At 48.2% G+C, this 17,191-nt stretch overlaps 1 protein-coding gene across 1 annotated transcript; it reads right to left on the reverse strand.

The window, feature by feature from the left end:
- Nucleotides 1-14,367: 14,367 nt before the first annotated feature.
- Nucleotides 14,368-16,108, reverse strand: LOC101935089 (C-C motif chemokine 4 homolog). The gene is made up of 3 exons (XM_024111234.3): nt 15,848-16,108; nt 15,302-15,416; nt 14,368-14,845 (listed from the first exon to the last, which is right to left on the reverse strand). The coding sequence occupies exons 1-3, from the start codon at nt 15,918-15,920 to the stop codon at nt 14,758-14,760; spliced, it is 276 nt and encodes a 91-aa protein (XP_023967002.3). The 5' UTR covers nt 15,921-16,108; the 3' UTR covers nt 14,368-14,757.
- Nucleotides 16,109-17,191: the final 1,083 nt, after the last annotated feature.

Genomic DNA, 17,191 nt, shown 5'->3' on the forward strand with positions numbered 1-17,191 from the left:
CCAGAGCAATGGGGAGCCACTGTCTGCTCGTGCTCCGAGGGATAGCTCAGTGGTTTGAGCATTGGCCTGCTAAACCCAGGGTTGTGAGTTCAATCCTTGAGGGGGCCACTTAGGAGTCTGGGGCAAAACTCAGTACTTGGTCCTGCTAGTGAAGGCAGGGGGCTGGACTCGATGACCAAGGTCCCTTCCAGTTCTAGAAGATAGGAGAGGAAAGATCCGGCGGATGCTGCCTCCTTGCAGTGAAGCTTTTGGTGCTGGTGTCCTCGCTTCGGCCCCCTGCCCTGGATGGACCAGAGGGTGGGGATCTGGGAGGCTCAGGACAGATCCCCAAGCCACGTGTGGAGGTGGAATCAGAGAGCACGTGTCCCCACCGTCCTGGTGCACGTCTGCATGGGTGACGCTGTCGGAGTGCGTGCCTCCCCGTGTGTCGCTCTGTTCACACCCCTACACCCCGTGTGCAGTCCTAGTGGTTTGTGAGTAATTACCCCCACACCATCCCTCCCCACTAGCCAAAATCGCCAAGGACAGCTGCTGTAGTCCTGCCGTGGGATATTTTGAAGCACAGAATATGGTGGGAGAAGTAGATTTCCAAAGCCAGGCTGTGAAAAATCTTAGGGCCCCAATGTTTCCTAGGAAGAGACATTTAAAAGCTGCAAAACCCGAATCAACAAATGTCACCACAACATTGCGGCTGACGTAACCCAGGCGACGCAGTGCAGCTCTTTGGGCCCCTAGGGACTGCAGTACTGGGGGCTGTGCCGTTAAGGGCTGAGCTTCCCAAACAGAGAGTCGGGGGTGGGGGTGGGGCAGTGAGCAGCTCTTGTTATGCACAGCTGGTTGGACCCAGACCCAGAATATAGCCGGCTGCTCGCAAGCACCGATAACTGAACCGCGTGGATAGCAGTTGGTGAGACTGTCGCTGCGTCTGAGTTCATAGGCCTTTGCCTCAAGCAGGAGAAGCCGTAGGCACCGAGTTTTTCTTTTCCCCAGTGCTGTTCCACCCCCTGACTCTGCCCTGAGGCCTCATCCCCACTCCACCTCCTCCCCTGAGACCCCCCACCTCTTCCCGTCCCCACTATGCCCCCTCCCCTAAGGCCCCCCCTTGCTCCGCCTCTTCCAGGCCTGGCTCCGCCCCCTCCCTGAGGCACCGCCTGCTCGCTGCTCTCCACCCTCCCCCAAGCCCCTGCCCCAGTCACCAAACAGCTGTTTGGCAGCGCCCTGATCAGCTAATCGGGGGTGCTGCCTGACAGCTGTGGCTGGTGGGTGCTGAGCACGGACTCTGCGCCTCTGGGAGGCTGACGTTTCTAGAGGCAGAGCTCCCAGGTTCAGGCCTGCAGATGATCCCTCCAAGGAAAGACAAACTCTCCATGGTTGCTGTCACAGTTCAGGGCAACTGCCCCTGTTTCTCCCCTCAGTAGTTCAGCAAGGCACCCCTCTCCACATCCAGCTCTTGCCTCTCCTGGGTGGAGGCACACATCTCTCCCTGCTGAGTGGGTATTTCCATGTCACTGCGTATTTCCCAGCACAGACACACCCGCTCACTTTCTGTTCAGAATCTGATAACGGCGTGATTGCTGCTAGTATTCCCCCCACCCAGCTCTCTCGACGCTAGCCGACTTTATTCCTGTGGTAAAGAGCACTGCAGAGAAAACATATTTAAAACCAATTAAAGAACCTACACACATGCTAATACGCGTACCAGGAACCCAGCCTTAACTTGGATAACTTCGACCCTCCCACGCTAGGGAAGAGTCCCTGTGACTCCCAGGTCATCACAGCTTCAGCTCGGAACAAGCACACTCATGACAAGTTTAGTCACTCTTTACACAGATCGGGGTCTTGGATACGGAGCTCCCCGAAGGCAGTATTTAGCATGCACTGGGTCTCTCTCTGCAAAAGGCTGGCTTGTGAGGGGAGAATTTGCATTGCCCTCACCTCAAGGGATTTCCTAAGGAAATCCACTTCACATGTAGGAAATCCACTTCTACATTACCACTCATGTCTTCCTGCTAAAGAAGTTGCAAACCACCTTGCAATAGCACACAAGCACTTGCCTTTCTAGTACAATGTACCTAGAGGTCTTAACCCTAATTCAGTAAGGATATGGCGGGGTATTCTCAGCATGTCCCAGTTACACTTTCTAATCCACGACTCTGAAGGTGTCCAGGAGTCTCGGAGAGCTGACTCCGGTTGGGGGCTAAGGAGATTCCACTCCCACCCGGCTCCAGTCCTGTTCTCTTGTGCCCAGGAGTCTGACACGAGGCCAGAGTTCAGTGTAAGAGACCCTGCGTCCTTGGCTGGTGGGAGGCTGCACTGCGCTGCAGTTTGATCCTCAGATATCTACAGCCCAACGGGACTATGAGAGACAGGGCAGAGGTTGTTACAAGGAGATCTGCCTTTCCTCACCTGTAACTAGGGCTTAGAGACAGAGGGAGAGAAACTGGACACATGTGGACTAGCAGAAGCCTGGGAGCAGAAAGCAGAGATGAGGGGAACGGCAAGGGCAGCCACGGAGACTATTGGGTGGGATGAGCGGCAGGAACAGAACCAGGTCAGGGACCAAAACAGAGCACAGCTCTCTCAGATACTTCTTCATCTTGTTCTGCGCCCTGGGCTCTCACCCTCTCTTTGTAGGATGAGATTTCAGGGATGAAGAATTTCAAGGGACATGTTGGGAGATTTCATTGCAGAAAGGTGCTGGGCATGAGAAATTCTGCTGAACCAAGAAGATTGAAATGCTGCTTATGAGTTGGCAGGGGAAGTGCAGAGACATATGATTCCACAGTGATGCAAGCCCCACGCTCTGGCTGTCCCTAAGCCACTGATTGCCAGAGCTGGGAGTGGGCAACAGGGGATGGATCACTCTATAATTGCTCTGTTCTGTTCCTTCCCTCTGAAGCACCTGGCATTGGCCACAGTCGGAAGACAGGATGCTGGGCTAGATGGACCATTGGTCTGACCCAGTATGGCCGTTCTTGTGTTCTGATGTTCACAATTTGATTCTGATGCTGCAAGTGAGAAGAAATGGAACAAATGCTCTAACGATAGAGGATATGAACTCATCATGCTGTGTTGCAATGTTGTTGATTTCCTAGAAATCATAACACGACTTTGCTAGGAAACAGGTCAGGAGTTTGAATATCTCATGGATTGATCATGGCGTATGGAACAAGGAGTGGGCTGGATAATTCTGTATCTGGTGCATTTTTGGTATTAGCTGCAGCCCTGACTCGTGTATTGAACGGATGCAATTTAAATACATATACACATGTCCCCTGTGGAGGCCCTGCCCCAAAATGTTGGAATTTGTATGACCAAGAACTTACGTGTAGTTATGGGAAAGCAACGCCCTTAGCAGCTCAGGAATCCAGAGACGTTCAATCTGTAGATACCCTGCTGCCTTAAGGAGAAATGCACGGAGTTTAAGGCAAGAAGGGACCATTAGACTATCTAGTCTGGCCTCCTTTGTAGCACAGGTCGTTACTTTTCACCCCAGTATTGTCCATTATAACTTCTGTTTGACCAAAGCATCTCTTCCACGAAGGCCTCCAGCCTTGATTTGAAGATGTCAGGAGATGAGCAATCCACCACAACCCTTGGGAGTTGGTGCCAGTGGTTAATTACTCTCACTGAAAAATTGGTGCCTAATTTCTTATTTGAATTAGTCTGGCTTCAGTTTCCAGCCACAGGTCTGTTCTGCTTTTCTCTGCTAGGTTACCGAGCCCTTGGGTACCCGGTATTTTCATCCCATGAAGGTACTTATAGCTCTACTCACTTGTCCACAATCACCCTAAATTCTTGTCAAAGTCATAGAATCTCAGAACCATGGAACCTTCGAGTTAGAAGGGTCAGCTAGTCTAAGCCCCGGCTGAGATGCAGGATTTGTCGTGTCTAAAGCATCCCAGACAGATGGCTCCGGCCTCCTTTTGAAATCCTCCAGTGAAGGAGCTTCCACAACCTAGCTCCACTGAACTACTGCCCTTACACTTAGCAAGTTTGTCCTGAGATTTAATTTAAATCTGCTCTGCTGTAGTTTGAATCCGTCGCCTCTTGTCCTGTCCTCCGTGGCAAGAGAGAACAACTTTTCTCCATCTTTTTTACGGCAGCCTTTCAGGTATTTGAAGACCGCTCTCATGTCCCCCCTCAATCTCCTCTTTTCCAAATGAAACATACCCAGGGCTGGCTCCAGGGTTTTGGCTGCCCCAAACAGCCAAACAAACAAACAAAAAAAGCCGCGATCGCGATCTGCGGCGGCAATTCGGCACGAGGTCCTTCGCTCCGAGCAGGAGTGAGGGACCGTCTGCCGAATTGCCGCCGAACAGCTGGACGTGCCGCCCCTCTCCGAAGTGGCCGCCCCAAGCACCTGCTTGGTAAGCTGGTGCCTGGAGCCGGCCCTGAACATACCCCATTCATTCAGCCTTTGCTCATATGGCTTTGATCATTTTGTCACTCGCCTCTGGATCCTTTCCAGTTTCTCTACATCCTTTCTAGATGTAAGCAGAGTCAGGATGAGCTCTACCCTGACATCTGGTGGTGAATTATGGCGAGCGTGGAAAAGAACTCCAGGGGCTGATCTTGTTTGCATAGGCACACCCACCCGCCTGGCATGAAACAACAGCAACTGAAAGTGGTTACTTTGGCTGGTGTGGGATCCCCAGTTTCTCTGTTATTGGGGCAGGAAGAATAAAGTTTTGTTACCCTGATTCTGTGACTCAAGGCCAGTGGAACTGTTGTATGACAGAAGGACTGAGTGAGTCCTTCACCATTACCTAAGTAGCACTTGCTTGACAAGGGGCATGGATTACAAAACCCAGTGAAGGGAGAGAGGATGGGGACAGACATTTGTACCTGATGGTATGAGCTGTCTTTGAGGGCTTGACACACCAATTGCACTACCTCCTCTCTCCACTGTGGAATGTCAGAGCTAACTTTGATTCCATTAGGAGTCTAGTTACAGACTGCTGAGCTGAATTCACTTTGGGCTAATGGTGCACTAGCACTGGGGTTCCCCTATATGTGCTGAAATTGCTAAGAGCTGAAATCACAAAACAGCTGAAGTCCTTAAGAGCTGAGCTTACTGAGTGCTGTTAACTAGTGGGGGAGCCTGAAGCTATATTGCTAAGCAGCTGGCAGAGCAATTTGTGGGGACGACTGGAGGAGCAGCGAGCGGTGTGGGGCCGGTTGGAGCAGCCCAAGGAACAGCGAGCGGAGCTGTTTGTGGGGACGGCTGGAGCGGCTCACAGGTTGGTGAGCGAAGCGGAGCAGCTTGTAGAGCGGAGCAGTTTGTGGGCCAGCAGGAAGTGGACTGGCTCGTGGTGAAGGCTGTGGAGAGACGGCCGGCCTCAGATCACGTAAGGTGCCCCTTAACACTCTGCATACCCCACCCCTTTTACTCTGGGGCTGCACTGACCAGGGACAGAGACTTTGGGGTCTGTTGGACTTTTGGGACTTTGGGTGGTTGCTGGACCCAAGAGACTTTGGGGGTGTTGGACTTTGGGGACTCTGGGTGATTTTTGGGTTGCTGGATTCAAGAACCCAAAGGGAAAGGACACAGCCCAATTTGCTGGGGTGGGTTTTTTGCTCATGGTTTGTGTTATGAATCCTGTTTGTGGTGTTTTTCCAATTTAATGCTGATGTCGTTTACCTCATGTTATTAAACATTTTCTGCTCCACTCAGACTCCGTGCTTGTGAGAGGGGAAGTATTGCCTCTTAGAGGCACCCAGGGGGTGGTATGTAATTGTCCCAGGTCACTGGGTGGGGGCTCGAGCCGGTTTTGTATTGCGTTATTGAAACGGAACCCCTAGATACAGAACCCGGCCCTTGTTGTTGCCAACTTAGATGGGCAGAAGGGTTACATATATATTGGTGACCAAAACTGGACACAGGACTCCAGCTTTCTACGACTGCCCAGTCCTCATCATTGTTTACCACTCTGCCAATCTTTGGGTCATCTGTAAATTTTACCAGCAGTGAAAAAGGGAAGAAGGAGGATCGATCCGGGGAACTACAGGCCAGTCAGCCTCACCTCAGTCCCTGGAACAAGCATGCAGCAGGTCCTCAAGGAATCAATTCTGAAGCACTTAGAGGAGAGGAGAGGAAAGTGATCAGGAACAGTCAGCATGGATTCACCAAGGGCAAGTCATGCCTGACTAACCTAATTGCCTTCTATGATGCGATAACTGGCTCTGTGGATGAGGGGAAAGCAGTGGATGTGTTATTTCTTGACTTTAGCAAAGCTTTTGATACGGTCTCCCACAGTATTCTTGCCACCAAGATAAAGAAGTATGGGTTGGATGAATGGACTGTAAGGTGGATAGAAAGCTGGCTAGATCATCGGGCTCAATGGGTAGTGATCAACGGCTCTATGTCTAGTTGGCAGCCAGTTTCAAGTGGAATACCCCAAGGGTCTGTCCTGGGGCCGGTTTTGTTCAATATCGTCATTAATGATCTGGAGGATGGCGTGGACTGCACTCTCAGCAAGTTTGCAGATGACACTAAACTGGGAGGAGTGGTAGATACGCTGGAGGGTAGGGACAGGATACAGAGGGACCTAGACAAATTAGAGGATTGGGCCAAAAGAAACCTGATGAGGTTCAACAAGGACAAGTGCAGAGTCCTGCACTTAGGACGGAAGAATCCCATGCACTGTTACAGACTAGGGACCGAATGGCTAGGTAGCAGTTCTGCAGAAAAGGACCTAGGGGTTACAGTGGACGAGAAGCTGGATATGAGTCACTGTGCCCTTGTTGCCAAGAAGGCTAACGGCATTCTGGGCTGTATAAATAGGGGCATTGCCAGCAGATTGAGGGACGTGATCATTCCTCTCTATTCGACATTGGTGAGGCCTCATCTGGAGTACTGTGTCCAGTTTTGGGCCCCGCACTACAAGAAGGATGTGGAAAAATTGGAAAGAGTCCAGCGGAGGGCAACAAAAATGATTAGGGGGCTGGAGCACGTGACTTATGAGGAGAGGCTGAGGGAACTGGGATTGTTTAGTCTGCAGAAGAGAAGAACGAGGGGGGATTTGATAGCTGCTTTCAACTACCTGAAAGGGGGTTCCAAAGAGGATGGAGGTCGGCTGTTCTCAGTGGTACCTGATGACAGAACAAGGAGTAATGGTCTCAAGTTGCAGTTGGGGAGGTTTAGGTTGGATATTAGGAAAAACTATTTCACTAGGAGGGTGGTGAAGCACTGGAATGGGTTACCTAGGGAGGTGGTGGAGTCTCCTTCCTTAGAGGTTTTTAAGGTCAGGCTTGACAAAGCCCTGGCTGGGATGATTTAGTTGTGGATTGGTCCTACTTTGAGCAGGGGGTTGGACTAGATACCTCCTGAGGTCCCTTCCAACCCTGAGATTCTATGATTCTATGATTTTACATTTACTTCCAGATCATTAGTATAGATATTGAATAGCATCAGGCCTAGAACGAGGCCCTGTGGGACCCCACTAGAAACATTCCCATTTCATGGTAATTCCCCAGTGATGACTATCAGTTAGCTACTTCCCTTTAACAAGTGCGTCCTTGAAATTGTATAATAGCAATTATTTAATCAGCATGTCATGTGGTCCCAACTCAAACACCTTACAAAAGTCTAAGTATATTACATCTATGCAGTTACTTTATCAACCAAATTTGTAGTCACCTCAAAGAATAATCAGTTTGTTTGATAAAACCTATTTTCCATAAAACCATAGTGACTGGCATTAATTATATGAATATCCTTTAATTTTTTGTCAGTTGAAGCCCATGTTGACTTTTCCATTATTTTACCTGGGATTGAGGCAGGCTAAATGGTCTATGTTACCTGGGTCATCCCGCTTGCTCCTCTTTTGAATAGAGGAATAACATTATCACTCTTCCAGTCTTCTGGAATTTTCCTGGTATTCCAAGATATATTAAAAATTAAGATCAGCAGGCCAGAGATCTCCTCAGCCAGCTCTTTTAAAACTCTTGGCTGTGAAATGATCCAGGACTAGTATCAGAGGGGTAGCTGTGTTAGTCTGGATCTGTAAAAAGCGACAAAGAGTCTGTGGCACCTTATAGACTAACAGACGTATTGGAGCATAAGCTTTCGTCGGTGAATACCCACGTCGTCAGACACATGTTCCTAATATACATGCCTCTGACGAAGTGGATATTCACGCACGAAAGCTTATGCTGCAATACGTCTGTTAGTCTATAAGGTGCCACAGGACTCTTTATCCAGGACTAATGATTTAAAAATGTTTATCCCTAGTAGATGCTGTTTAACATCCTCCTCGGTTACCGTCTGGAATCAGGGCCTGTAGCTGCTCTGGGATCAGCTAGCTGCCCTGGAGCTGAACACCCTGATTGACCAACCCACCTGCCTGGCTGAGAGGTGTCACCAGACCTGCCCTTAAGTCCAGCAGCAGCATTAGGCCAGTGGACGCTCGCCACTTACCCCTGCCGCTGTGATCATTCCTGTGCCGGCCTCGCTCCAAACCTGCTCTTCAGTTTGGTTCCTGATTCGGGCTCTGACCCCAGCTGTGACCACTAGGCCTGACTGCCCATATCATGCGTTATTAATTAACTCTAAAGTTAATTAATCATCCTCACATGATACAAGAACACCATCCTGCTTCTTTCCAAATACAGAAGAGAAACATTTATTGAACAATTCTGCCTTTCCTACATCAGTATTAACAATTTTACTATCTCCATCTAGTAATGGGCCTATTCTAGGATTTCTTTTGTTGCTAATATACTTAAATCACAGGCACTGACTTTCCATTGGTGCTCGACTCCCAGCTTTGCCCCAGGCCCCGCCCCCACTCCACCCCTTCCCTCAAGGCCCCAGCCCCGCCCCACCTCTTCCCACCCTCCCCCGAGCACGCCGCATCCTCGCTCCTCCCCTCTCTTCCCACAGCCTCCTGCACGCAGCGAAACAGCTGGTTGTGGCGGGTGGGAGGCGTGGGGAGGGAGGGGGAAACACTGATCGGCAGGGCCCACCAGTGGCCGGAGGGAGAGGTGCTGATGGGGGGGGCTGCCAGTGCGTACTCAGCACCCACGATTTTCCCCCGTGGGTGCTCCAGCCCCAGAGCGCCCACGCAATTGGCGCCTATGACTTAAATACGAGTACCCAGAAGTCACCTTCTACAAGACAGGCCCGACAAAGAAAATAACAGAACACCACTAGCTGTCACCTTCAGCCCCCAACTAAAACCTCTCCAGCGCATCATCAGAGATCTACAACCTATCCTGAAAGATGATCCTTTACTCTCACAGATCTTGGGAGACAGCCCTGTCCTCGCTTACAGACAACCCCCCAACCTAAAGCAAATACTCACCAGCAACCACACATCACTGAACAAAACCACTGACCCAGGAACCTATCCTTGTAACAAACCCCGATGCCAACTCTGTCCACATATCTATTCAAGTGACATCATCATAGGACCTAATCACATCAGCCATACCATCAGGGGCTCGTTCACCTGCACATCTACCAATGTGATATATGCCATCATGTGCCAGCAATGCCCCTCTGCCATGTACATTGGCCAAACCGGACAGTCTCTACGCAAAAGAATTAATGGACACAAATCTGACATCAGGAATCATAATACTCAAAAACCAGTGGGAGAACACTTTAACCTGTCTGGTCATTCAGTGACAGACCTGCGGGTGGCTATATTACAACAGAAAAACTTCAAAAACAGACTCCAACGAGAGACTGCTGAGCTGGAATTGATATGCAAACTAGACACAATCAACAAAGGATTGAATAAGGACTGGGAATGGCTGAGCCATTACAAACATTGAATCTATCTCCCCTTGTAAGTACTCTCACACTTCTTATCAACCTGTCTGTACTGGGCTAGCTTGATTATCACTTCAAAAGTTTTTTTTCTCTTACTTAATTGGCGTCTCAGAGTTGGTAAGACAACTCCCACCTGTTCATGCTCTCTGTATGTGTGTATATATATCTCCTCAATATATGTTCCATTCTATATGCATCCGAAGAAGTGGGCTGTAGTCCACGAAAGCTTATGCTCTAATACATTTGTTAGTCTCTAAGGTGCCACAAGTACTCCTGTTCTTTATACTCCTTCTTATAGTTCTTGTACCTGCCAGTCATGGATTTTCCCCCGATGTCTTTAGTATTCCTTGTCAATTTTCTGCACTTCATAACTTCTAATTTATATCGATTGCTATCTAGTCTCCCTTTTACCATTTATTAGTTGACCCGAACAGCCAGACAACATTCAGGGCCCTGGGGAAGTTCCAGCTGGAAGCAGAACTTGCAGGAGTCTGGTATTTTCTTTGCCGGAGTCTTGTTTCATTACAGTCATTTACAAAGTTCCGCTTCTGCCAATTCACGAAGAAACAAAAACAAAAGGAGCAATTTCTGTGCTTTTATCCCCAAGCCTCGTTAGCCAACACCAGACCCAAAAATTCGCTCTAACTTTTCCCAGGGTCATGTGATCACAGTCCGCTGCTTTGGCTTTCTTATTGCCTCTGCTCTGTCTTCCCTAACTCTCACACACTTTACCTAACGCAATACTCAGCAAAAGCCCCTCCACCCACCCAGCGAACCCCTTTTGTCTGAGGTGTGTGTGTGTGTGTGGGGGGGGTTGTGATGAACGACAGTTATGTTAATTGAGGGGTGTGTACACGCCCGATGTCAAAGAGGTTTGTGCCCCATGCAGTCACCAGTGCTTCTTAGCAAAACATTGTATATCACTTTTTTATGTCTAATTGCTGCCTTCAGTTCACCACTGAACCAGACTAGCTTCTAGCCAAAGTTGTTCTCTTATCTGATTTTGGAATTGTGACTTTTGGCCATTTAATAAACTCTTCTTAAAGAACTCCTAACTGGCATTCATGTTTTTCAGGTTAAAGCTTTATTCCCAATCAATTTTGCTCATGATTTTTCTCAGCTTTGGGAAATTGGCCCTTTTGAAGCCACAAGTAAGGGGTGAAGGACTTGTTAATTCAGACCCCAGAGTCTCTGAGCTACACAGTCACTGAGGAGACAAAGCCAATGTTTTTTAATGCAATATGCAAAACTACCCAGCATGGCCAACTTTGATTTTAAATGAAACGTGAGAGTCTCCTGCCATCACATGACTCCAGGAGGTGGGGCTTTAAGAAAAGCATCAAATGCTACGAGAACAGATGGTGACAACAACACAAGAGTTGGCGACTCTCAGCAGGGGGGTTGTGTATTTGTCTCTGAAATATCTGAAATTGGTCCCCATCACAGACAGACCCTTCTGCTCACGTCACTGTCTGTCCCTGTTCTCCCTGCTCCTCTCCCCCACCTGCCTGGCTGCTGCCCCTCTCCTCCCCGCATCCTACTCCTGCCCCTCCTAGCTTCTGCCTGTCCCCCTGCCATCTGCACCTGTCATCCCTCCTCTGCCCTGCCCACTGCTCCTCACCCATCTACACTGGAGTCAGGCTGTCTCCTTTTCCTCCTCCTCCGTTTACGGGTGCTAGTGGGGGAGGGGGGTAACTGAGGGCCCGGAGGAGACAGTCTCCCAGTCTCCAGCAGAAGAGGCTGGGCAGAAGATGGCAGCGCTGAGACCTCTGTGTTCATGCCAGGCAGGAGCAGAACCAGAGCAGGGACCAAAGTAGAACCCGACTTTCCATCACTCCTTCCTCATCTCGCTCTGAGCCGGGCTCGTCTCCTCTCCCTGCAGGACAGAGGTGCAGCGGAGTTTCGTGGCTGAAGAATTTCCAGGAAAGGTGATGGGCATGACACCAATTCTGCTGAGCAGAGAATATTGATGAGCCGCTCGGGAAGTGGCAGCAGGAAGTGCAGAGATCATGGCCTGTGATTCCACAGTTCAATTCTGACACTGTAGGAAAGTGGGCGAAGATGGAAGAAATGATTCGCTGCCGCTGCTTTCCAGGAGACAGCCCTCCCTTCTGTAGGTGTGGGGTGCAGTCCTCGTTCCTTTGCATTTGACTGTGTTACAGTGACTTTTGTTTGAATGGGTCTGAGTTACCAGGAAAACCCGACTGCGCTCTGTGACTGCCCTGTCCTCAACATTATTTACCACGGCACCATTCTCTGTGTCATCTGCACATTTTTTTAGCGATGAGATTTATTTCCAGAACTTTGACAAAAATATTGAACAGGGTCAGGCCTAGAAACGATCCCTGTGGAACCGGACTGGAAATGACCCCACCCACTGAGGAGTCCCCATTGAGAACTGCTTTTGAGATCTGTCTGTCTGCCAGTCTTTACGCATTTCACATGGTTTCTATTGACATTGCATACTGGACATTTTTTAATCAGAATGTCAGGCGGTACTAAGGCACATGCCTTACGAAAGTCGAAGTATATTACAGCTACGCAATTACCCTTTATCCACCAAACTGCCAATCCTCTCAAAGAATGAAATTAGGTTTGTCTGACAAGACCTATTTTCTATAAAGCCCTGTGGACTTGCATTAATTATATTCATATTCATTAATTGTTTAGCAGTTGAATCCACTATCTGCTTCTCCATTATTTTGCCTGGGATTGATTTCCGGCTAACCAATCTATAGTTACCTGGGTCATCCCGCTTGCCCTTTTTGAATACGGAAACAACATTAGCACTCTTTCAATCTTCTGGAATTTCCTCAATATTCCAAGATTTATTAAAAATTAACATCAGTGGGCCAGAGATCTCCTCAGCCAGCTCTTTTAAGACTCTTGGGTGCAAGTAATCTGGGTTTGCTGATTTAAAAATCTTTATCCCAACCATGTCTTGTACAGCATCTTCCTCAGTGACTAATAAAATGGAAAATGCTTTGTCATCCACAGCTGATATGAATGCATCATTCTGCTTTTTCCAATACAGAATAGAAATATTTGTAGCACACTTCTGCTATTTCTGCATCATTATTCATAATTTTACAATCTCTATTTAGTAATGGGCCTGCTAAGATTTCCCCCCCACTCAATATATATAAAAAACTCCTCCTTGTTGTCCTTAGCTCTACCAGGCATGGATTTTTCCCTGATGCCTTTAGCTTTACTTTTCAATGTTCTGCCCTTCACAACTGCTAATTTATAACAGTTGTGATCTGTTTTCCTCCTTTTCATGTGTAATATATTGAATTTTTATTTCTAATTTCTGTCCTTACTTTGCCATTGACCCAGGATGGACTTCTACCCAAAGTTGATCTCCTTCTTCTCTATTGAACCATGGTTTTTTGGCCATCAAATAAATTCTTCTTAAAGACTGCCTATTTTCATTCACATTTTTCAGTCTAAATTATTCCTCCCAATCAATTTTGTTCATAAATTTCCTCAGCTTTGGGAAATTAGCTTTCTGAAGAGTCAGGTAGGGGTGAGGGACTCATTAACTCAGATCCTGGAGTGTGTGAGCAGCATCTAAACAGTCATTGGGGTGGCAAAGGCAATGTCTTTGAATGCAATAAGCAAAATACCCAGTATGGCCAACTTACTTTTTTTTAAATGAAAGGTGAGATTCTCCTGTCATCATGTGACTCCAGGAGGTGGGGCTTTAAGAAAAGCACCAAATACTGTAAGCCCAGACTGGTGATGACAACACAAGAGTTGGAAACCCTGAGTATGGGGATTGTGTATATGCCTCTGAAATTGGTTACAATCACAGACAGACTCTTCTGCTCACATCACTGTCTGTCCCTGTTCTCCCTGCTCCTCTCCCCCACCTGCCTGGCTGCTGCCCCTCTCCTCCCCACATTCTACTCCTGCCCCTCCTAGCTTCTGCCTGTCCCCCTGCCATCTGCACCTGTCATCCTTCCTCTGCCCTGCCCACTGCTCCTCACCCATCTACACTGGAGTCAGGCTGCCTCCTCTTCCTTCTTCTCCCTTTCTGGGTGGGGTAACTGAGGGCCCGGAGGAGACAGTCTCCCTGCTCTCATTTTGAGTGCCCGGTGCCCCAGTGGCCCCCATTAGCTCTGCAGATCAGTTGCAAGGAAAGCCCCTGCAGCCCGGAACTGGAGCATGCTTAGTACAGATGAAATGTTCTGAGAGTTTAGCTGCCAAAGTCTAGCTAGTTGTTACTGAGCCTGTGTGAACTGAGATCTTTCCAAGGCTTAGAACTGGGTCAGATTTGGATGGGTTTTCGTGAGGGCAGCAAAAGGCACCTCCCTGACACTAGGGTGTCCCACCTGCCGAATTTTCCAGCCCCTGCTCCAATGTATGGAAGTGCTAAAGTTGATGATCGTAAATTGTCTTTCTCATACCTCACTCCCCCACTGCCTGTCTTCCCCTGTGTAATATCAGCCATATATCTGTAAATTGCTTGTAGTTTTCTTGGCCTAGAAAGGGGCCTGGACCCTTATAAAGCGATATCATTATTAATAATAAGAGGTGTCGTTCCCCAAAAGGATCCATACTAACAAACAGGCAAACACAGGACATTCATATAAAAATATTTATTCTTCATCATCTACGTTCAGCATTCCATCAAATCACATAGCTCAGTATTACAGGAAATGTTCCGTTTGATATAAAATATATTAAATAATCTTCACATTTGAGCTGTGAAGGGAGCCATGTCATGTGACCTGCCCCCAACCCCCCGGGTACTAATCTAGAAATAGTACACCGTTTAGCTCAGGTTTCAGTGCAAATTAGATTTCTTAAATAGACTGAAATAATATTTTAAATACATGTATATATGTCAGGTTATTTCCACTAAGCCAACAAGTGGCACTAACACTAGATGCACCAGCAGGAAGGGTGCCCTTTGAACATGAACACTTTCATTGCTGGGCAAGGCTTGGTCCCTGGTCTGTCCCCTGCTCTGCTCAGTTCATTTCCAGATGGGTCACGTACTCCTGAACCCAGTCCTCTTTGGGGTTAGCACAGACTTCACGACCCTTCTTGGTGATAAATCTGCCGAACGAAAAACATTTGGATTAGAACAAGGGGAACTTTGTGAGTGGAGAGAACCAAATGTCTCCCTTTAAAACCTCTCCTCTCACTCATACCAGCTACATCCAGATCCCGTAGATTCGGGGAACATTTTCCAAAACACCTACGTGATTTAGCTGCCAAAGGCCCGTTCTCAAAAGTGATCTAGCCACATCGGAGCACGAGGTCCATCGACTTTCAAGGAGACTCAGCTCCTGTGTGTCTCAATCACTTCCGATAATGGGACTTCAATGACTCAGCAGCCTCGCGCCTTTGAAAATTGCACATCCTTAGTCTGCTCTGGTCTCTTTCTCTGGTGCAGTCTCTGCCAGAGCCCCCGCCCCTTACATCCAGTGAGTCTTAAGAGACCCCCAAGGCCAGTAACTGGGGACACAAAACATTTCTCTCTCTGTCTCAGGGTCTGAAGTTTGTACTTACACTATGGCCGTCTGGGAGCACATGCTGTTGGTGTCATAATAATCCACCACCAAGCCGCGTGGGATCTTCCGGGATGCGTAGGTGAAGCAGCAGGCAGTCGGGGGATCGGAGCCAACTGAAAGAGATGGAGACAACAAACATGAGTGTGTGCTGAGCTGTATGCAAAGAAAAGCCCCTCTGGCAGCCTGGGGGACGTGGGACAGGGCAGGAAGAGAAGACTTCCAGCCGTAGGGAGTCGGGATGAGGAAAGGAGGTGAAGGAAGGAGGAAAATGGGAGAGATTTTCCTCCAGTAATTCCTTCCATCCTTTCCTCTTTCCTGGACACAGCCAGGTCTGAAAGTTCTTGTCAGATCTTTGGTGGGCTGCTGGCTGCAGCCCTGACACCACCAGGGCTCTCCCATCCCCAGAAGAGACCTCCTCGCCCTGCCTCGACCAGCGAGAACCTGCTGGCTAGGAGCTGGCAGAAGGAACCATCTCCTGGCTACGACATTTCTCCTTCCTTCTCTGAAGGGAAACACTGAACGAGAGGAGAGAAGCTGGACTCACTTGGGGCAGAGGAGGCCTGCGAGCAGAAGGCAGCGATGAGGAGAACGGCGAGGGCAGCCACGGAGACCTTCATGTTGCTGTTGGGTGAGGATGAGCGTCAGGAGCAGAAGCAGACCAGGGACTCTTGAACACTCCTTCTCCTTCTGATGCTGTACCCAAGGACAATCTGTCCTTTTATAGGCGCCTGGGGGGCAAAGCGGAGGGAGATTGCGAGGGAATTTCCAGTGTGGTGGTCAGCTGATGTCAGGGTGCCGTTGTGCTGACTGCAGGAAAAACTGAGTGGCTGCGAAGGGCTAAGATTTGAGTCATAATTTGCTGTTACTTCACCAGTGAAGGGGAGGAGCTGCCTTGAGCATGATTGTTCATATCCTATCTTTTGCAAATGCGCCTCAAAACACAACACTGTGCCTTTTGATCTTTTCACAACAACGACAATCACACGAAGAGACCCACAGGCCCAGCTGGGTTCCAAGTAACCATGTTCACTGAATAGACACATACCTGCCATGCCCAGCTCACTCCAAAAACACAGAACACTGTGAGTATTCCTACACAGCCCCCACACTATTTAAGGGACACTCCCCAATTCCTCCTAAAGTAAAGGACCTAAAAGCTATGATTATTGTTACTTTTCTATTAACTTTTTATTCATTTTAAAAATAATATATATAGAAAAAACCAACACCACAAAATATACACCACAAAATATACACCACATACACTTCTCAGACTATATTAACCACGTGCTACCTAACCTGAGCTATGCTTTAAACATTTAATTATATATAATACGAATGGTTAGCAGATAAATCAGTGATTTGTGTTGCACAATTTACAAACACATGTTGCTTATAAAAATCCAATAGTTAAAGAAAAATGATTAAAATCAGATAAAGAATAGAAGCAAAATTCAGAGAAGGGGGCTGGGGACGAAGAGGGAAGGAAATGGGTAGAGAAGAGGGGGGCCCTGCACTTCCATGTTGGCCAATCTTATGACGTCTATGCTCCAGTCTCCAATTGTTGGTTGCTTTTTGGATTTCCATTTTTGGAGTACTGGTCTTTAAGCAATTATTAGTGCTCTGCTGAGTGAAAGTTTTTCAGATTTATTCGGCTTCCAATGAACATCCATTGGGTTTAAAATGACGTGTTTAGCTTGTAATACCATTGTAGTTGATAAGAAAAAAATTAACTCTGCAGTTTAGTCCTGCCCAAACCACAGGTCTAGGTGCATTCCCACCAGCTGCATCATGGCACCAACATCTGTCCGACTTAGCAACACTGGTTTTGAACAGGTGGAGAGGGATCCAAAGCATCCTCCGTGTGATTTCCTGCTGGATTAATCGT

The sequence above is a fragment of the Chrysemys picta genome, chromosome 19, assembly GCF_011386835.1.
Source record: "Chrysemys picta bellii isolate R12L10 chromosome 19, ASM1138683v2, whole genome shotgun sequence".
Lineage (NCBI taxonomy): Eukaryota > Metazoa > Chordata > Testudines > Emydidae > Chrysemys > Chrysemys picta.